The sequence below is a fragment of the Stegodyphus dumicola genome, chromosome 4, assembly GCF_044657685.1.
Source record: "Stegodyphus dumicola isolate Sdum_Otavi_A_Nest chromosome 4, ASM4465768v1".
In the NCBI taxonomy this organism is placed as follows: Eukaryota; Metazoa; Arthropoda; class Arachnida; order Araneae; family Eresidae; genus Stegodyphus; species Stegodyphus dumicola.
In genome coordinates this window covers 69,462,481-69,484,469 of record NC_140771.1, presented here as the reverse complement: position 1 = coordinate 69,484,469, position 21,989 = coordinate 69,462,481, and the positions used below count along the sequence as shown (strand labels likewise).

At 30.3% G+C, this 21,989-nt stretch overlaps 1 protein-coding gene across 4 annotated transcripts in view; it reads left to right on the top strand.

Moving 5' to 3' along the window:
* The window catches only part of Ctr9 (RNA polymerase-associated protein Ctr9), a 153,810-nt gene that overhangs the window by 89,803 nt on the left and 42,018 nt on the right, over positions 1-21,989 (top strand). For 2 of the 4 annotated variants that reach the window (XR_015040689.1, XM_085815048.1), the window contains exons 20-27: positions 381-596; positions 2,868-2,998; positions 10,584-10,637; positions 12,235-12,282; positions 14,224-14,274; positions 15,223-15,279; positions 16,247-16,300; positions 17,134-17,178. Coding sequence is in view for 2 of the 4 variants with exons in the window: in XM_085815048.1 (XP_085671174.1) it covers positions 381-596; positions 2,868-2,998; positions 10,584-10,637; positions 12,235-12,282; positions 14,224-14,274; positions 15,223-15,279; positions 16,247-16,300; positions 17,134-17,178 (656 nt within the window). In the remaining 2 variants the exon portion in view is untranslated. The remainder of the gene's footprint in view (positions 1-380; positions 597-2,867; positions 2,999-10,583; positions 10,638-12,234; positions 12,283-14,223; positions 14,275-15,222; positions 15,280-16,246; positions 16,301-17,133; positions 17,179-21,989) is intronic. The other 2 variants (XR_015040690.1, XM_085815049.1) reach the window with 1 other exon arrangement.

Below are 21,989 nucleotides of genomic sequence, written 5' to 3'. Positions count from 1 at the left end.
ATGAAGCGTTCAATACTGATTCATTGTAACATAGTATAAGATGCATTCCTTTTTGTGCGGCTAATTCAAATTTTACATAAATCTGTTGTAAGCTATTTTAATTAAATTTTGTTAAAGTGAATACCATATCATCTAAATTTAACACTAAAACTTAATACTTTAATGCTTATTTATTTTTTGAAATATCTGATTTTCCTCAAATAAAGAATTACTCCAGTTCACTTACTGTATACATCTCAGTTGAATTAATTAAAATGGTACAGTAGATGTATGAACAGTGTGTTCTTGATTGACATTTTTATACTATTTCATATCCTGCTTATGATATTTTTATATTGTTGTTTGTTCTTTGAATTATACTTTATTTCATATTTTCTTAGGCGTGTGCCTCGAGATGATCGTGAGACTGATGATGAGGGTGAAGAAAGTGGCCGTAAGCCTCGCAGATCTCGTAAGAAAGATCGTGAATCAAAAAGCAAAAAGAAGCCTATTAAAGATGATGGTCTCACAGCAAAACAGAGAAGTCGCGTTGTTTCAAAAGCAACCATATCCTCAAGTGAAGATTCCGACAGTGACAAAGGAAGAAAGAAAAAGAGGTTTTTATGAATTATAATTTGTTTATATGTAATCAAAATGCAAAAATATTATCAGGAAGTTAATTTCTATCAGGACATTCATTAAAGTTACAAATAAGTAGACCGTCAAATATTTCCCTCCAAAATATTTATAACATTGCAAATTTTTATTTCAGCCTCAAAACTCAGCCTAAACTTTTACTAAGTATCTATTTAGAAAATTATTTATGTCTTATAAAACATTATTTTGGATTTAATTCTAACTGAAATATTTTTTTATTTTTATATGATTAATAGTGCTTTTTTATATGTTTTAGGATTATATGTGTATTTAAAAAAACTACTAACTAAATAAACAAAGCTCAAATAACATTGTATGTGCAAATTTCAAAATACTGGTTTAAAGCAAGTAAAATATGAAACTGCAAAATTTTATATAAAATGTATTAATAGATGAAAAACATATTGTGCCCTAATTTGAAAGACTCTAAGAATTTTATCAAAAATATATTGCCTGGTATCATAGGATGTACACCTTGCACCAAAAAATGGGGGGGAGGGACATTTCTGTATCTATTCTACTGGACTAATTGCCAACATTTAACTTGCATTTTTCACATCTCGAAAGCGCAACTTTAGATATATATTAGATTTATATATAGCACTGTTCTAACAGGTGTTTTGACCCAAAATTGGAAATTTTTAAAACTAATATGCCCATTTTCTTCCATATTTCGATTCAACGACTCAAATTATGCCAAAGTACCAAGTTTTGTAAAAATCGCACAAGTAGTTTTTAAGAAATTAGCTCTCAAAATTTTAGCTTCTCAATGTTATTTGAATTTACATATCTATTATTATCTCTTTTTTTATTAAATTTATTTGATTCTTCCTTTCACATTTCGAAATTTAGTTCATTCCAAATAAACTTCACCCATTTTTTATGTTTTATTTTTAAATAATTTTTATAAATTTTTCGAAAAAAATTTTGGATTTTAACATGTAAAATTTTTACCATCAACTTAAAGTAGATATATTTCTAATCATATCTGCTAAAAATTAGAGGGGAATTTACATATTAGCACGTTTTGAAATTTGGCACATTTGTTGTAAGTGATACTAGCACCTAATGTGGTTTATGCACTTTGATAAAATTATTTAAAAGCAATGAACAATGACCCTTTTTCCGTTCATGTACAATGAAAAAGAGGAAAGGAAAATAGGGTTGCTATATATTAACACTTTACCAACCGCTAGTGATTTAACAGCATACTCATGTCCGACCGGCCACTCAGCCACAGATTCTCCATCCTGAATAACTGTCAGGGCAATCTGATAAATCGTCTAAATAAAACTCTCCAGTACTATTTTTTTCACTCATTGTGAAAGATAATTTTTTTTTAAAACGGTGTGAAAATGGGAGAGTTTATGTAGCAACGCAAGTGAGCAATGTGCCTCAATACTTATAATAAAATGCAGATGATATAGCAAATGGCAATTGTTTATTGCCATGGCTACCAATTGATAGGCTATTTTTAGGTAGCCCCGGGGAAAAGCGATTAATAGGCTATCATTCATTAGGCATTGGCGAAAAAAGGCGATTAATAAGCTATCAGTCGGTAGGCGTTGGCCAAAAAAAAGGCGGTTAATAGGCGATCGGTTGGTAGGCGTTGGTGATAAAAAACTGATTAATAGGCTGTCTGTCGGTAGGCATTGAAGATAAAAAACCAATTAATAAGCGATCGGTCAGTAAAGTGTTAAGAAGTTCGCCGAGTGAATTATTCTTCGTACAAATTGAAAAAAATGCGACAAGATAAATTTTTTAATTTCTGCATAAATTTCTCACCAAAAATAACAAAATGTAATATCTAGGCATATGTGTCTGTTCCTTCCACAGTTTGTCTGTAAGTTTTATTTGATATTATTTCGTAGGCTTTTTTGGTATCCTATGATCACTGAAACTTTTTCCCTATATAGAAGCAGGGTAATTATTTCGTCACATTGTACTGTGTTGCCTAATACAAAAAACATTCTGCTGTCATAAAACAGAGGAAGCCTGCTTAAGATAAAAGTTATGTTTAAAATTAAATGTAACTTTTACCTACAACTAATTTCAAAGTTTATAATCATGAGCAAATTCAACATAGAGTTAAGTTAAAATATTAATTAATTTAATTAAAAAGATTTGGATTTGCGTGTCTTACCAATATTCGCTTTAAATGAAAAAATAAAGTCTTTTAGAATTATTTCTTAATTAAATGTGTTTAACCATATTCTTAAAATTTATTTTAGTGAAAGTGACAGGAGTAATAGTGAAGATGAAGATCGTCCAAAACGCAGACGAATTGCCTCTGAGAGTGGGAGTGAATCAGGTGAAAGTACATCAGCAAAGAAACGTAGAGTCATTGATTCTGATTCAGAAGGTAGCTTTCAATTTTTATCAATTGATAAAAAGTTATTTGCTATTTTAAAAGTATTGCTTTAGGTTGTTTTTTGTTATTTTAATCTCATGAAAAGTAATATTCAAGGTTCAATATGCAATATAAGAATCTACAACAAACACTCCTCCATAAGTGAAATTTTGAATTTCTTGAATTTTTTTTAAACACCTTGGAAGAAGACTATTCGAAGTGTTGTATTGTTTTCATCTTACATATTTCATGTTTTGGCAAAATAAAGAGTATTGCCACGTAGAGGAAATGTTGTTTGCATACCTTTTATGCAACATACAAATAAATGCTCATCTACATCTTAAAAATCTGGTCTTTTCTTTTTTAAATTAATTTTTGTTTCCATTTGATTTTAATTTATTTTGAAATAATATCCTAGGAGTTTTTTCGCATAATTTGGGCCATTTTAAGCAGCTTGTTTTACTTATAAGATTATATATATTTTTAATGGCTTGAAAGGGAGGACTAATTATGAAACTAGAAAAACTGAAATAAATGTTTAACTTAAAACTATTTGAGACATTAAAAAAAAATCTGCATGTCAAGATCTGAATGTCTTAAATGTTGGGACTTTTATACTTTTTTTTTTTTTTTTTTACTTTAATGCAAAGAATGTCAGTTTAAAATTTAAAGTTAGGCAGGAAAAGCAACTTTAGTTTTGTATACATTATGAATAAAACTGTATCGATTTCAGGGGTGATCAGAGACAGGTCCTTTTCCTTTAGAAGCAAAAATTTTTTACTTTGTCCATGTTTCCGAAATTGGGGATGAATTATATGCTTATAAAATTGAGTATAAATGATATCATCTTCATATGAAAATTACCAATTTGACTTTTAATTTTTCATCTACTGATCTTAAATTTTAGTCTGGAATGAAAACTGATTAGCAGTTACATAAAAAAGCTCTTAACCTGAAATTCCAAAACCTCATTTATCATCCATCTAGTCTTGTCTAATCGTATTACCTTCGAGCTGTTAATATAAATTCTGTAGTCAATAGAAAATATTGAAATATAATTTCAATCTTTCTGAAACATGTAAACCTGCAGTTTCCCAAATGATTGGTTTTATTGAAAGGCCAAAAATTATTTCTTCCAGGAAAAAGGTGTTAGCTATACTGGCAATGAGCAGTTACAATATCTATTTGAATCTAAGCTGCAATTTAAAAAAAAAAATTAAATATTATTGAAAATCAGGTACAGCTTAGAATCAAAGGCAGAAAAGACTTAGAATTGAACTGGTTGCATGGGGGAAATTGAGCTTCCACCCCTTTCAAATGGAAAAATGTAATTGTCCATTCTGGCCACCTGCATCAATGACTTGTCACATTCAATTCCCTCATTTATTTCATACGCACAGATTTATTATTATCTTGTGCTTTTGGTGGCGATTCAACACCCATTATGTCCTCCATGGCATCAGCACTGGGAGGTGAGCCTTCGTGGGCATCGAGAGGCTTTTTCTGCGTGGGGCACAGATTCAAAAGTCCCGTGTTTCAGCTTTGTTATTATGGGTCTGAACGCCAGCAACAGATTGGGGGTCGAGCTGGTCACAGACGAGCTGTGAAAGTTTACAGTTCTCAACCTTACCTGGAGAAGACAAGGGGGGTCTTAGGGACAAGCGAACTAACCCACCGGTCCGCAGGAGAGTCGCATCATCCTGTATCACAAAAGAACTTCTCGACGAGTTTCCGTGCAACCTGTCAAAGACGTTTCGCGACCAGCAGCTGTAGCCATTCTCAACCATTGGCCGGTATCTCGTCCCTACCTGCAGACCTAATGCTGCGAAGGAATGGCTTTATCTTGAACTTCATTGTCTGCACGTATTTAGGAATTTTTTTTTTTTTTTTGCATACACCTTTTTTTATTATTATTATTCAGCTAAACATCGGCATCAATACGAGTTCATGATGCAAGTATGAAAAGGAAGGCAATTATGCAGAAGAGAGGAAACAGAGCAGCGGCCTTGAAAATTTAATACGGTTGAAACTAATATACATCAGTGGCATAAACAACGTGATATGATTTTTGCTTATAGATTTTCCACAAAGTCTTTCACTGAACAAAAAAAAAAAAAAAAAAAAAAAAAAAAAAGGGAAGGTATTCTCAAGTAGATAATAGTGTAGCTCAATTTGTATGTGACTCTCAATCTAAAGCATTGCTAGTTACCATACAAATACTGCAATGCAAGGCAAAAGAAGCCATTCATAGAACCAAGAATTTTTAAAGCATCAAAAGGCTGGTGTGAAAGATTTATCAGAAGGGAATGATTTTCTTTCAAACAGAGAACTTCAATCTGCCAAAAACTTCCTGCAGATTCCAAAGATAAACTCATGAAGTTTCAATACCATAATCATTGGTTTACGGAAAAGATATGCTTATGAATTCAAGAACATTGGAAACATGGATGAAATCCCCCTGTACTTTTATATGCCACGGAAATATGTTGCAAACTCAAAGAGTGAGAAAGAGCTGAAAATCTCTAGTACAGGATACAAAAAACAACATATCACTGTAATACTGTGTATTGCAGTAGATGGCCATAAATTACCTCAATATTTAATTCTTAACAGGAAGTTAGTTTCCCAAAGTTAAAATTTTGAAATCCTTTAAAAATGCATATCATGGATGCAATTAAAGGTGTGGGACTTTGGAAAAAAAGAAACTGAGATGGAACAATTTCAATTTGGTGATAATCCCAGGTAGTATGACAAGCCAGGTTCAGCCATTTGACGTAAGCATTAGTAAGCCATTTAAGGACTACGTAAAGAAAAGAGTACAATAACTGGTTGCATTTAGAAAGCTTAGGGAAGAGGAAAATCAAGAAGACAAGTGGTTTGAAAATTGCAGAATGCATATCTCTTGCCTGGAAAAAGTTTTCATCGAGACTATAATAGTCGTTTAAAAAATGTTGCAAAACAAATTCATTGGATGGCATGGAAGAAGACACTGTGTGGGAAAATTGCAATGCCTGCAAACGCAATGCTGTCACAGCTGTTCTGAAGTCAGCTGTGATGAATTATTTTCGGAACATGATGCTTATGGTTAGAGCAATTACATGTTCATGTATGTATTTAAAAGTTTTTAATACTGGCAAAATAAATTAATTTTTCACTTCTTAGATATTGGATATCAATATACCTTTTAAAACTATTTTTTTTTATTTTTTCCCAAAAATGTATTTAGGATTTGGGATGTGGCTTAGATTCCAATAAATACCATAATTGATAAGTTTGATGATGTTTATGGCCAAACGATGCAAAACTTTTTTGCTATTCATTCTCTCATAATAATAATTTGATAATAAGTTATTATTTTATTAAATTTATTTATGAATCATTATTTTATGAAATGTTGTAATAAATTATTAATTAGTTCTCATAATAATAATTTTCATGTGAGCTTTAAATTTAAGTTCCCAGGTCCAGGATTTTGAATTTTACGAGAAAATTAAAGCGAGTTCTTTTTTATATTTCTATTAAAATCTCATTTTTTTAAAACATCTTTTTCCCCCCTAAAATTTGGTGACATGTTTTTCTGTGTGTTTTGCTCCAACTGATAAGTATCTCCTCAAGAATGCCTGATTTCCTTACAGTTTTATTCAAAATCTATGCCAAACTATGTTTTTTTTGGGGGGGGCCTAACTTTAAAATTACTTTAACATTTAATAACTTTCTTTGAAATATTCAGGTTTGATTTGTTTCTTCTACTTCTCTTACTTTTGGCTTATCAAATATTTGATAGTAATTAAAGATAATAATAATTTAAACTTGTTTCTGTATTTTTTATTTCTTATTACATAGTGTATCTAAAATGAATGTGCATTTGCATGAAAATATCATATTTACGCCGTCCTAGTCCCATGGGATAATTTATGTAATAAAAGAGCCAGAATACTATTTTTACAAAGTGTTTTGTTGGTTTAAATGAAAAAACTTTATGAACCATTAATAGCGCGAAAAGTGGATGTTTTTCTGAATATTTAATCTCTTTATGATCAGTAAAATAAAATAAAATTTAATATTTATATTATGCATCTGAATTACCACTACCTCACACAAACTATCAATTAAATTAATTATTCTATACAGCATTTTCTAGTGTCATTGTTTTATGATTGCTTTAATAAGTGCATTTAATAATCTATATCAAACAAAGCTCTGAAAAAGTGTATAACAGAATGCTTTTTAAGTTTCAGTGTATTTACTGGGAGGAATGAAATGTGTCAAGTTTGAAGGGTTTTATGAGTAACTGAAGTAAATTATACAAATTTGTGTGAGGCAACAAAATTATAAGTGTGGTAGATGTTACAAAAATAAATAAAAGCTTATTTAATCTTTGTCAGTTTACTAACAGCTCTTATGACTTGGGATCATGTGTCTTTTCTACAGTGAATCTTACTGAATTAAAACATTAATACTATCTGTTTATGTGAACATTAAGTCTTGGATTTTTTTTTTTTTTTTTTTTTTTTGTGGATATATTGCATTGTTTCATTCTTAAATTAATTTCTTGGAATTGAATGCATTCTTATTAAATTAATAAAGATGGCAACAAATGGTTTTGTAATCATCTTGTAGGGGATATACTGTTTTTAGTTAGTTATTTTTCAGATTTGGTTGCACAATCAGTTGTTGTTTTAACCATATCTTTTTCCCGGCATTTAATGCATGTTCATATTTAAAAATAGCATTTTAGGGTCCCTATCTAAGAAATACAGGGACTTTTCTGTTTCACCAGTGCAAATCTCACCAAGCAGACTTTATTGGCAACAACGTACAGTATACACATAAATGTTAACAACAGTTCTAAGAATTTTTTATTTTAAAGAATTTTTTATTTTTAAGGCATAATAATATTTTAATAGGGTTTAAAATTTTGTAAAAAGCTAATAAATAAAGACAAATTTGTAAAAAGACATTAATTTAAGAATTGACTATGCTTTCATGGTTCAACATCCTGATTCGCGCCGGTTCATATCACGTGACCCCAAGTGATCTCGTCTCACGTAAACTATGCTCCCAAAATCTAATTCTCTTAGTAATTATCTATATTAATTTTTGTAATTATCTATATTAAGGGTTTGGGGACAAGTTAAATGAGTTTGGAAAACAAGTTTAAATACAAGAATTATTTCAATTTGTACGAATAGCTTACTCAGAAACTATGTAAAACTGCAGTGCTTTACTTTGCTAGTGTATTCTCGTTAGAACTGATGAATTTAACCCTTGACTTTGCCTTTGCCATATTTTTGGGTGAGTGGTGTGTTTGCATCCTAATTGATTTAATTACCGCGAATGGCTTTAGGGCATAAAATTGAACTGTCCATTAAAAATGCTATGTAATTGTATGCCAGTATTGAAAGAAACAATCAATCTGAGGCTGCGACTTGTTTTAAAAATGGAAAAAAAAAAAAAAAATTTTTTTTTCTTTGTAAAAGGTTACCAGCGAGCATATTTTGTTTGGTATCAGTTGTACCATTATTGGCGACTTTATTGCCTGCTTTGGCAAAATGGAAGTGTATCGAAATACATAACTAACTAAAAATGGTAAATTGCATACTACATGATTGCCAGTAGTTTTCGATGACACCTGCTTATCAGTTTTAGATGTGTTTTAAATTGTAAGTAAACAAATATGCTTAAAAAGTAAGAAGATATACTGTAATGACCTTGCTTGTTTTCTCCGTAGACCAGTATTTTAATAAAATCATTTTCTAAGCAATTTTTTAACTACATAAATATTCACAACAGCCATAGTGAAGCTGGTTGTTTGTGCAATGTAATATTATAGTATGTTCACAAAATAATGCATTAGATTTTACCTGAAAGTACAAGCAAAGTTTGGTATTTTAAGTCATAGATTTACATATATGTCATACATTTTTTATTTTAACATTTATTTAATTTTTCAAACCTAGTGTCTGTCTCCAGCTTTGAAGAATTAAATATTGAGCATGAGTTCTACTTAATCAATCCAATGCAAAAATGAATTATGTGTGATTTATTGCATTGAATAGATATTTTCTAGCTCCTTGGGGATTGCCTAATTATTACAATTCAGCATTGAATAAGTTGAAGACTTTATTACAGAGGCTGTTTATACATTTTTTAGATGATGTATATTGTATTCACAAAACTAAATTCCATAAAAATTCTGTGTTTTAAATGTTCTATTTGACATCCCTTATTCTGAACTATCTTTCGACACCGAAATTTCCAGGACAATAATGCCTTTTGAAGTGGCAAAAGAGGTATTCTATCCCATTCCTTCCGAACAGCTTACCAGAGTCCTGTTAGGGTTTGGGGACAACGTTTGGATAATGCAGTTTTTAAAAGTCCGAAAGCACAAAAACCCGTAGGTGACACATCGTGAGATTTTAGTAGGGATATCAGTGAAGGATATGGCCTTCATACCAGTTTTTTGTCCCATTTCTTTTAGGAAATTTACAGTGGATTTGATGTGTGCCTGCTAGCTTTGTCCTGATGGAGTCTCACAGATTGATGGCACTGTGGGTAAAGCGATGGTATTTCATTCAGAAAAATTGGCGATAAAATATGTTCCTGATAGTATTTGGAGTTAATCTTGACATTTTTTTGCACTCTCTTTATTTTTAACTTGCCATTATAAGAAAACCAGCAACAATCATGAATCCCGTAGAAAAACTTTCTTTCGATTCTTTGAACTCCCCTTTTATGATAATAAATGGCTCTCTCTTTTTTTTTTTTTTTTTTTTTGGTTACTATCATTTAAATACACCCATGCTTCATCTATTGTGACAATTGTTTTCCATTTTTCTTTGGATAAGTGTTTCTCATATAGAATTCTGCAGCGTGTCCTTCATTGAGCAATATGCTTTGGAAGAAGACGATGCGCATTTCATTTTTTCACTTGCGTAAGATTTAAATCGTTTATCATTTTGTTTACAGTGGACACTGAGCATTTTAATGATTTTGCAACTTTCCTTTGACTAGGGGGATTTTCTTTTAACATTAAACAACGTACCTTTGCAATAGTCGAAGATGTCCGTTTTTTCCTTGAATACTTGTTTGGAATTTTTGTCCCACTTGAGGCTCCAATTTGACGTTTTTTTCCTTTCTTGTTGATGATATTACCTATCGACGCGATCGATATATATAGATATCACAAAACTATGACTCTCACATCATTTTTGGATAACGGAGTATGCATATTTCTCTTCGGAAAGAGCGTAAATGTAGCCTTCAAACCACTGCTTTGTTAAATTTGCCATTTTGAATAAAAACAAAACTTTCAGACCACAGACGATAATTTTGACTTTTAGAAACATAGTACAATTGCAGTTACTTCTTTTGCAGCAAACGGTTTTTTATTACCGCTTACCAAAATCATCTAAAATATGTGCAAAACAGCCTCTGTATTGTTATTATTTTACCCAGCAGTTTTTTTCGTTTGAAATATTTTACCTTGATTTTCTAAAAAGTGACTGTATATTATCAGAATTCCAACCATAAGTATATCCATTCTTTAAAAAGAAAAAAAAAAAAATTTTTTTTATTTTTTTTATATTGTTTGCAGCTGAAAGCAAAAGGAATAGGTCATCCGAGTCTGAAAAAGATGAAGCTAAATCAGGTATGTATCTCCCTGAAATTTTTTCTCTGAACAAATACCTTATTCGCATCATTCTAATGCATTTTGCAAAGATTATTCCCCTTTTAAAGATAAATATTACTTTTTTTAATTAGAAAGATACTTTAAAATCTTCTTAGGAAGAAATGTTAGTCATTGTTTATTTTCTCTGTATTTTTTATCCACTTTTACAATTATCAAAAATGATTGACTTTTTATAAAATCTTTTTTTGATAAGTGAAATCACATAAAAAAGTATAACTCTTAACCCCTTCGCGCCGACTGTCACGTATATGTGCCAGCAACGAACACACTTATCTACCGGCCGACACGCAGGCGTGCCAGAGCATTGTTGCGTTTACTACCAACTGTCACGTATTTGTGCCAGTACCTTGGAACGTTTTTCAAACTATAATTTCTGCCACATGATGGCACTGTATGTCCATATGGTTTCAGATACATGTACATTAGACCTTCTACTCGAAATGAGAGAAGCATGACTCACATACACGTGTTTTTGATTATATAAACAAACGGGGAACTAAATGTTTCCGAATGGCGTGATTTATGACGTCTCTTTAAATCGCACTTTATTCGCACGTGGTAGTTGTTTATTGTAGGTAGAAGTTTTATATGCGCTAAAGCGTTGAGTATTTCGGTTTACAGTTCAGTTTTTAGAAAATAATTAGATCTTGTTAGACGTGAATTCTTTCTGTTTTTACCGTTTCAATGTCGAAGCGTCGAAAATGTTTAACAGAGCATGAAATAGCAGAAATAATGCAAAATATTTCAGATATTGATTCTGAAATTCTGATATTCTGATATTGATTTTGAAAGATTAACTGAAAGACATTTTCCAAAACTTTGTTCAGAAGAGACTGATAAGAAAATGAGACGACGATGCTTCGTTTGTTCACATTCCCGGAAAAATCCTCCAAAATGGCTAATGAGTTATTACAAATTCAAGGAATGTAATGTAGGACTGTGTGTAGATCCCTGTTTTAAAATTTTTCATACGAAAAGAGAATTTTAAGTAATATATTTAGTTTTCAGATGTATAATGTTAAAAGTCATAAAATGCATTTAAACAAGAAATAAGGTAATTAAAGTATATATATATAAATATTTATAAAGCATAAGTTGTTTAAATACTCTATAGAGCATTATTAAACAATGCGTTGATACTTCGGAAATTTCATGGATTTAGGCTTAGTAGCAAAAAAGCCCCCGGCTCTGGAGAGATGCTCACGGAAGACACTGCCAGCCTTCGCAATAAGCGTGCGTTTTCACTACCCGGCTCGAAGGGGTTAAATGTTAAGTGCTTGCAAAAGCCATGTGGAATAAATGCTAATTATTCTATGTTTTATTGTTCCTGGTTGTTATTACAAAGTTAGTCCAAAATAATCATTATTGTATAATTTAGTTGTTATAACCAAAAATTATAATAATAATTATCTCTTAAAGTGATAACTCATTTATATAGTTACAAAATATTTCTCTTTTGTGTAGAGTTTTTCTTGTAATTGTCAGTTGCATTATTTTAGATATTTTTAATAATTTTATGCAGAATTGTATACTAATATTTTCAATTGTCATTCAGATAATGAATCTAGAAAAGCTTCAGATTCTGATAAAGAGGCACAGTCAGGTATTTTTTTGTTTTTCTTTCTTTCATGTAATAAATTTATGCTTTTATATTAACCTCTTAAAGATCACTTTGCTTGCATAAAAAATATTAAAAGTATTTTTTGAACAGTTAATATTTTCCAAATTAAATATATGATTTTAGGATAAAAAAAAAGGTATATTAAATTTTATGAAAATAACTTTTACATAAATCTTAGTTTTAAAATTGTTTGTAAAAAAAATTTATTTCTAATAATTTAATTCATTTAAAAATTTCTGCAGGTAATAAATATATCAAGAAATATTATCATTATTTATCTCAACAAAGCTTAAAACCAGGGTAGAATTTCATAGCTTCAGATGTGAATGCAGTTAGTCTTTTATTCATCTATTAGGTGTTTTAGTTACAGTTTATGAATATAAAATACAACTTTTATTTTCTATGTTTTTTGTTGCTGAATTTGTGAAATAAGTTTAAAAATAATCTACATCGAAATGAATTTTTCAAGTTTGAAAAGGAGAGAGAAATGATCTAACAAGGGAGTGTATGGAAAATGTTGAGAACCACTGCTTTGTACATACAAGTAAAAAAAAAAAAGTGTCTTCATGATTATTGTCTAAAATTCATCATTTGCATTATTAAAAAATTCAATTACTTCAAAATCTGTTCATATATATTAAAATAATATATATGTGGTAGTGAAATATGTATTTAACGAACATTCTCTATTCGTAAAAAGCAAATTTAAAGTTAAAAAACTTAAATGAAATTCAATGCAAACAAATAAATGATTAATTATTGTTGCAAACTAATCTACAATATCATTTAAATTCTGAGAGCATATGTAAATCAAGTGCAAGTATCAAAACCCATGAATAAATGTAAAATTTCAAAATTTATTTAATCCTAAAAAATTTGTTTATAAAATGCATAAGTGAATGATTGTTGAACAGACAGGAGACATACTTATCAAGGGGAAGTTGCCTTCAAACCTAACTCTTAAATCATTTAATTCGTCTTTCATCATTCATGTAAGCAAGGGTAAAAGTTAAAATCAAAAGTAATACCAAATGTGGTGAATTACCAAAAAGAAATTTAAACAAGTGGAATTTTGAGAAATTAGCAATTAAAAGACTAAAATTAAAATTAATAAATAAGAGTAGAAAACCAAAGTAATTTTGAAACTCTTGCCTACAGAAACTTCCCCGTGTTTAAAATTAAATTTTAACTTTATTGTTTTGTGGTAGTGAAATATATACAATAATCTAAAAGCTGTGTATTATGCCAATCCATAGTGGTCAGAAATAGAATAATTGGCAAATATATATATATATATATATATATATATATATAAATCAGGGAACACTTTTATAGGCTGCAAATTAATATCTACAATTTCCGAAAATCTTTTAAACATACTAAATCACATTTGGGCATAATCAGGACAAAGGCCTTTTTTTTTTATGTGTGTGTATTGAGTGCTGTTACAGAATTTTCCCAATAAGATCTTGAAACATCATGAACTTCCTTCGTTCCCAGCAATAGTAAAGGCAGTAGAACACCCTAGTCTGTCATAGGATTGAAAATTATTATTAAGGATTTTTCTTTCTGGGTATATAATTAAACTGTAACATGTTCCTTTATATGAAACGTCAATCATTAGCATTTGCTAACATAAAAAAGATTATATAGTTCAATTCTTTTTTTTTTTTTTTTTTTTTTTTTTAAATCTTTGATATTTTGTTAGGAAATATTTTGTTTAAAAATGACAAATAATTTAAATTTTATTTTTTAAAATAACTGTTCTTCAAAATGAATTTATTGGCACATTAATATTTTTATTGCAATGCAGGATTGTGTTCTAAAATTTTGGATTAGTTGATTTTTAATTGGTAACATTTAAGTAATAATTTGAATAAAAATTGGTTTGTTAATTGTATCATTCTTTTCTTCGATATTTAGACAATGAAAAATCTAGCAGAGCATCTGCATCTGAAAAGGATGAACATTCTGGTGTGTAATTTGATATACCTTGAATACATTCTTGCTTTGGCGCTATCTAAGAGTATTGATTCTATTAATATTTCGTTATTATAGCAGATTTGTATGTATACTTATTTGACATTTTATCTTTTAAAAAATATAATTTTATTGTTTTTAATATAATTTTTAATTACTACTTTTCAGAACATTTATTTGCATATTAATGATTTCACTAAAATATAATTTTTAGTCCAAAGGGGCAATTTGCCCTGAAGGACTATTAATTTCGTTTTGGCATTTTGCATTGAATCACGATAAGCGTTGTTTCACTTTTCATATTGCTGCCACCAAATATTATTGCCCTGTATTATATTTAAAGAAATTAAATAATGAAGAATGTGCATGAATGTATGTATGTTTCTCGTGTTGGGATAAAACAATGGTACCCAGAGCCATCAAAATTTAAATAATGTAATCTTCCATAGAATATGGGCATGTGGAAGCCCTAATTTAAATTTGAAATGTGTCTTGTTATTGATTTCATATTTTGTTCAATAAATTTTTGATTAACAAACTAAACAACTTCAAAGTGGCAACAAAAAAAAAATTTTTTTTTTAAACATTTTTAGTATTTTATTTATTTAAAAATTTTTACAGGGGATTTTTTTTTTTTTTTTTTTAATCTCCAGCGTGCAAGACTCCATATTGGAAATTCTGAAGCTATACCCATTTTAAAATTATTTTGCAATATTGTTGTTGTACTGAATTTTATGGTTTGAGTATGTAGAACATGATATTTAATAAAATAAAGGTAACACACAAAACATTAAAAAATGCCCCTTTGGACGTAATTTAAAATCTGAAACCTTTCAGAGTTTTTCCCCCCTATTTGTTCTTGAAATTATTCCATTGATAATTGTAGGGATAAAAATTTTGAGTTCATTTTTTTTTAATTGCACCAATTTTTTCTGCATTTAGACAATGAGAAATCTAGTAGAGCATCAGCATCCGAGAAAGAAGAAGCTGAGCATTCTGGTGTGTAATTTAGATGCTTTCTTGCTTATCCTCCAATAAAAATGTAGATTTGTGAATATTTTGTTATTATAATATGCAGTATTACATGTTTTAATTAATATTATAGATTTATTAAGCTTATTTGAGAGTTTTTAAATATATATATAAAAGGAAGTGTCTGTCTGTGTGTGCCCTTCGTTCATGCTGCGCGTAAGCTAATGAACCCAGGGCTAACAAATTTGGTACATAGGTGCATCTAGACAAACGTCAGTGTACCTCAAAGTGATTATTTTCAAAATTGAAATTTTTTTTTAATGTTTTTTGATAAAATTTTGTTAAATTGGTCATTCTCTCTCATTATATCAGCAACAATGGCACACAATCATTGTTGCTGATGTCAGCACTGTTACCACTCCAAAAAATGAAGGCGATAATTCTGTGCAGTTTTTTAATTTAATGGTTCGCTTAGATACTGGATGTTTGTCGAGAAGGCAACAGGAAGTTGGTTAATTTATTTATTAGGATAATTAATATTTGTATCAGGGATGTTGTTTATTTCATTGTAATTTTTTCATATATATACCTTTTTTTTTTAAATATATATATATATATATATAAAATTTTTCTGCAGAGTAAAATTCTGTGCAGTTTTTAAACTTAATTTTTGCTGTTCCCTTTAGGCGTTTTTCCTGTACATTTAAAAGCCCGATGAGGGCTGGCCGCGTAGCAGCTAGTATAGTATATGTATATGTATGCTGCATATGTATATATTTAATTTATTTGACGGTGTCAGATTGCTTTTAATTTCCTTAAAATTCATAGTTATATTTTTATTGGCATTAATGTTAGTTTGAACTTTACTTTAATTCAAAAGCTAATGTTTAATAAAGAAAGACAATATAATTTTATTAGACAATGAATCTGAATCATCTAATGACTTGTGTTTGTTTTGTTGACTGAAAAGAAATTTTAATCTCTTATTTTCCAGATAACGAAAAATCCAGTAGAGCTTCAGGATCTGACAAAGAAGTCACCCATTCAGGTTAGTTCTCCTATCTAAAGAACAGTTAATGACAGTGCCATTCATCCTGTGTATTATTAGATTTGTGTGAGGTATTTGTTGTGTTTTTAGTTCTCTTTTTAAGTCATCACAATTTTTAATGCTATTGAGTTTATAGATTTTCTGTGTAGTGTTTCCTTTTCAAAGTATTCTTCCCCCCCCTGTTATGGAATTTGAAATCTGTGATCTATCATAGTAAATTATTCTTATCATTCCATTGATGCAAATATTATAGTTCATATGCAGCATGTTGAGAGTCTATGGTGCAGTGCAAAAATGGTGTATTATATGTCAAAAGAGGTGTTGCCTTTTATCATTTAGGCACTAATTTAATTCAATTCATGTATTCCATTCATGCATTCCAAAGGATAAATGTTCTCTGTAATGTTAAATGCCATTTTTATGTCTACAAATCTGTCTTATATGATTTTTTAATGCAGTGTTTATTAATTATCATTATTTTTTTAATTTTGCATATGTTATTTAGACAAGAAGGAATAAATGTAACTACCCTTTTTTCTTTATTTCTTTTTATCTTCTGTATTTTCTTATTTCTTCTCTGCCTCACCTCCAGTTTAAAAGGGAACCAACATCAGTTTTATAAAAAGGGATAGAACTGTAAAAAAATAAAATAAGAAAAGTTTCAGGGTGTGAGTTTAATATCAAAAAGAAAAAGAAATAAAAACATGCCAATATTGCATTCAAAATGTGTAGTAACTAAAAAGTACTAGTAAAATTAATTACTAATTGAAAATTATATTTATAGGCATGTATGATATTGCATTCAATATTTAATATATTTTCCTTTGAATTAGATAATGAAAGCCGGGTATCTGACAAAGAAGCAGCAGCTCACTCTGGTAAGGCCATTAATGGTTTAAAGATGTGAGTGATTGGAATGCTTGAAAAAACTTCAAGTTGATATCAATTTAAAAAAAAAAAAGTATTCTGTTATATTTTAAATAATTGTGTGATAAATTAAGTACTCTTTGAATTTATTATCTAAGCATTTATTTGTGTGAAGTATTTTTCTGTAAATTAGTGTAGAATCATAATTATCTGGCATATACAAAACTAAATAATGGTTCAATATTATGATGTACTATAGAAAATTCTTAAAGTAAATCCACTGAGAAATAAATATTTTATCAAAAACTTGACATCGGTTTACGCTTATAACACAGTTACTTTTTTAGGAAATAAAAATATATCCCTTATAACACAGCACACTGTATAAAAGTTGTTCAATTGGAAAGAAATATATTATTGAAGTAGTGAATCGTCATGGATCCAGGTCCACTTTGATCTATTTCTCTTGGGAAGATGACAACATGCAATAGATTTTTGTTTTCTCTGCTATAAGCCATAACGAGTTATGTAGATTCACTTGTTGATCCTTCGTCTTATTCTGGAAACTTCACAAAATTACCTTTGAACTCCTCTTTCAATATTTTATTAAAAATAAAATGCAGCTGAAAAGTATTATTATTTGTGATGATTTCATTTTCTTTGGAAATTCATAGCTCAGATCTCAAAAGCAATTCCAGCTCTTCTCAATTTTAAATTTTCAACACTCTTTTCAAACTGTGCATTATGTAAGATCATTAGCTTCCGAGAGTTACTTGGGGAAACTATTTCTGAATAAATATGAATTGCATCTGAAGGAATATTGCAGGCTGTAAATCTCCCCCTCCCCCCCACACAAGAGTGATGATATGTATTGTTTAAAGTTCAATAAGTTGCTTTGCTAATAAACTGATTAATGTCAGGTAAAGTTTATTGTTCTTGGAACTTTGTCTTAGTTGGAAGCAGTGCAAACCATGAATGAGTGCAGTAGTGGAGTAATAATATTAGTTTCTATTATAAATTAAATTTTCATAATATGTCTTATACAGAGATTCTGAACCAGGAGGTAATGTGTTCAGCCATTTATTTAGCTGTTTAGTATTTCGTTTTACTTTGTGAATATTAAAAACTACCTATATTCAAATTTTGATATTTGTAGTTTGACTGTCGCATTCATGACCATTAGCGTAAACATCCATGTGCCATTCAGAGTGATTTACTCATGAAATAGGGTGGATGGATATGAATCATGTAGTAGGGATTTTTTTCATTATTATTTATTTTCTCCTTCATAATTTTTGCAGCTTTCAAAGAGTGCAGAATGAAGACAAAAATTACTTCTAAGTAATCTAAACTAAAATATGATCATTGTTTGTTATTCACTGTTTCTGCTTTATTACATAGTGTTTAATTTTGTTCATTTATTTATTTATTGGTAAAAATATGAGTGAAAATTAAAGTTTAGAAATTTTAACTAATTTTTAATTTTTAACTAGAACCAATTAATTTTAACTATATAAATTTAATGATAAATTGTAAACTGCTATTGTATAACAATTTTTATTATAATCATTTAGTTGTTATATTTTATTACATAAATTTCATTATATTATTAGTACAATGAATTTTAATAATATAATTGATTATAATAATTTTATACTAGTAAATAATTATTATAGGTATTTTTTATATCTGAGGTTAAGTGTGCATATTTTTCATCTCTCTGGCTTCGAAAAAAATCCTAGTGTCTCTACAAGTGGCGCCCGAACTAAAAAGGGTGTTGGATTATCATTCTCCACATCCAGGATTTGGCGTTTGGGTCCCCTAAAAACGCAGTGGCCCTTTAAAAGGGGGTATATAAAGTATTTCTCCCGCTTTCTTTACATGCCTTCATGGTGTGGTGGTCTGCACGCTGGGCACGTATTCCAGAGGTCTGTGGTTCGATTCCCGGTGAAGGCATTTGCTCATTTTTCATCTCTCCGGCTTTTCCAATTAACCTAATGTCTCTACAATGTTATAATGAATAATCATGACCTTTCTTTTGATTTTTGTGCTAAAGTCTACATGCATTATTATTCATATTGGCTGGAAAAAATTCTGAAAATGTCTTTTAAAAATAAAGCGAAATATATCCTTGTAATACTTGGCAGATAACCTATTAAATCAACTGCAGTCTGGTCATTTCCCACTCAAATTAGGTGAAGACTTCTTGGCCCATTTCCGCCCCCCTTGCTACAAAAAGTATCCTGCTAAAAAATGTAATTCCATAATTTTTAGTAATCTCATATTTTAAAGTAAGTCATGGAATATGAATCTTTATATAAAATTCATAAATTATGGCTAGGGATTCAACATGCTTGTTTTTCAGGTTTCAGATCAATGCAAATCATAATTTCTGCTGACTTCAAATAGTGTTCATCCTATCGTGTTTAACTAGTGCTATGGCCTTTCACGAAAGTAGGGAGAAATAAAGGTGTAAAAATATACACCACACTTCTTGGGCGAGATAAAATAATAAGACATTAAAGTCTTTCATTCTAAGACTTTTGCAATGAAAATATGTTAAAAACAGTTCTTGCCATAGCAGAATTGAAGTGTTTCATCACGTGACTAGTTGGTTTTGGCGAAAATGATGATTTTCTGCGCTGCTCTGTATCCTGCCTTTAATTTTTTTTAAAAACATGTGGTAAAATAATCTAAATCTATATATTTTTCAAGTTTTGGAAAAGAAGGGGAGAACAAACTTCTAACAAGGGTGAAAGGGATGCATGGGACAAAAAAAAGGTCAAGAACCTCTGTTCTAATAGTTAGGACAGGTATTATTTGCTCTTATTATGTGATGGTCATAACTCCTGTACAACATAATAATACTGTTTCTCTTTTTCTCCATTTTGCATCAGAAAATTAACATTTATGTAATTTTTATATTTTCCAGTTTACCATTTTGTTCTCATATTTATATGTGTGTGCAAATTTCCATTTTTTGCTTCTTGTTATCATTTTTTAAAATGATTTTTTACTTCCTTGTACAAAGCTAAGGAAGTATAGTAATTGCAAAAAGTTTCATTTTTCAGATTCCAGTGGAAATGCCTCTTTTGACTTTTGGTGGAGGGGTGTATGATATATGTATGTTCCAAAACACATTTTAAAATGGATTCAAAATGGATTTTTTGGTACATCTGTATGTAAATATGTAGCTTGTATAGCTCAAAATGATTAGCTGAAGAATAAAGAAATTTTGTACGGAGAATTACTATAACATCTTGTTGTACACCTGCCTTTTTTATTGCAGTTGGTAGTACCAAAAATATATACAGGGTGATCTAAATTGTTTTTACAAATTAGGAGGGATGATAGTACTAATCTAGTTGAGCAATAATTACCATAGAACATAGGGTCACATTCCACTCTGAGAGCAGAAAAGAGGAATGTTAGAATTCCAACCCGAACATACAACGGTGTTGGGAAAGCGAATGAATGAGACCAAAAATTGCGCAATCAGTTTAATGAAAATCTCACAAAACGATAAAACTGAAAACTTGGCATTCGAGCTCAGAGTTTGATGGCAAATACTCAAATGCACATCTTTGGTTCACAAAGTCTCAACCTCACAATTGATTTCCACAAGTTAATTACCTAATCAAGGGCTGAATATTATCAAATAACTCCAACTTCCATTGTATGTGGAAATTAGAATCAAAAGTTCATGCTGTGTTCCATCTGTCAGAACTTGTGTCCATAGAAGGGCACTTCAAGTAGAATGAACTCAGCATAATAAGTCCAGGAGGACAGGATGGAAGGTGGCAAAGGGGTGAAAACTGCTATCTTGATAGTATCAAAACTACCTTGAGTTGGAGTTAGTTGATAATACTCAGCCCTTGATTAGATAATTAACTTGTTGCAATCGTTTGTGAGGTTGAGAGCTTGCGAACCAAAAATGTGCATGTGAGTGTTTGCCATCAAAGTCTCAGCTCGAATTAACACTTGAACATCAAGTTTTCGGTTTTATCCATTTTGTGCACTCTCTGGGAGATTTTCACTAAACTGATTGCACAATTTTTGGTCTCGTTCATTGTCTCTCCCAACACTGTTGTAAGTTCCGGTTGGAATTAATATTTCTTTTTTCTGCCTCTCAGAGTGGAATGTGATCCTATGTTCTATGGTAATTATTGCTGATCTGGATGAGTACTATCACCCCTCTTTATTTCTAAAAACAATTTAGAATCACCCTGTGGATATATATACACAGGGTGATTCTAAATTGTTTACCCAACTTAAAAGTCCTTAGCCAGTCTTTGTTTTCTCAGTCGTTGGTTGTAGTCATATACTTCATATATAGGGTGGTTCAAAACTATATTTCAAAAATGTAAAGGCAACTAGAGGGGACCTGAATAAGCAGATTTGCGTATAGGAAAGTGTGTGTGGTAATGCCGTATTAAAGCACTAGCATGTAAAGCAATATGTATTACGGGAAACTAAGAAGGAAAGTAAAGACAAAAGAAAAAATCAGTTCACAGTAGGTAATCAAAAAAGCGACGACTAACAGCGATAGAAGATTCAAGTGGCAGCGCATGTATTGTCGTACATTAGAAAAGACGTCAGGCATGTCAAGCGCATATCTCCAGCAGCAAGACAAGCATGCAACAAGATCAGCAGATATATAATGTACACGAAGATTTTAATATGACCCCAGAAGAAATCCAAGCAGGTTAAATCGGAAGAATGCTTTGACCAGGAAACTGGTCTGTCCCGTCTTATCCAATGCTGGCTGTAGACAGCCTTCAAGTGATTTCTCACGTTCTGGATGAAGTGAGCTGGGGCTTCA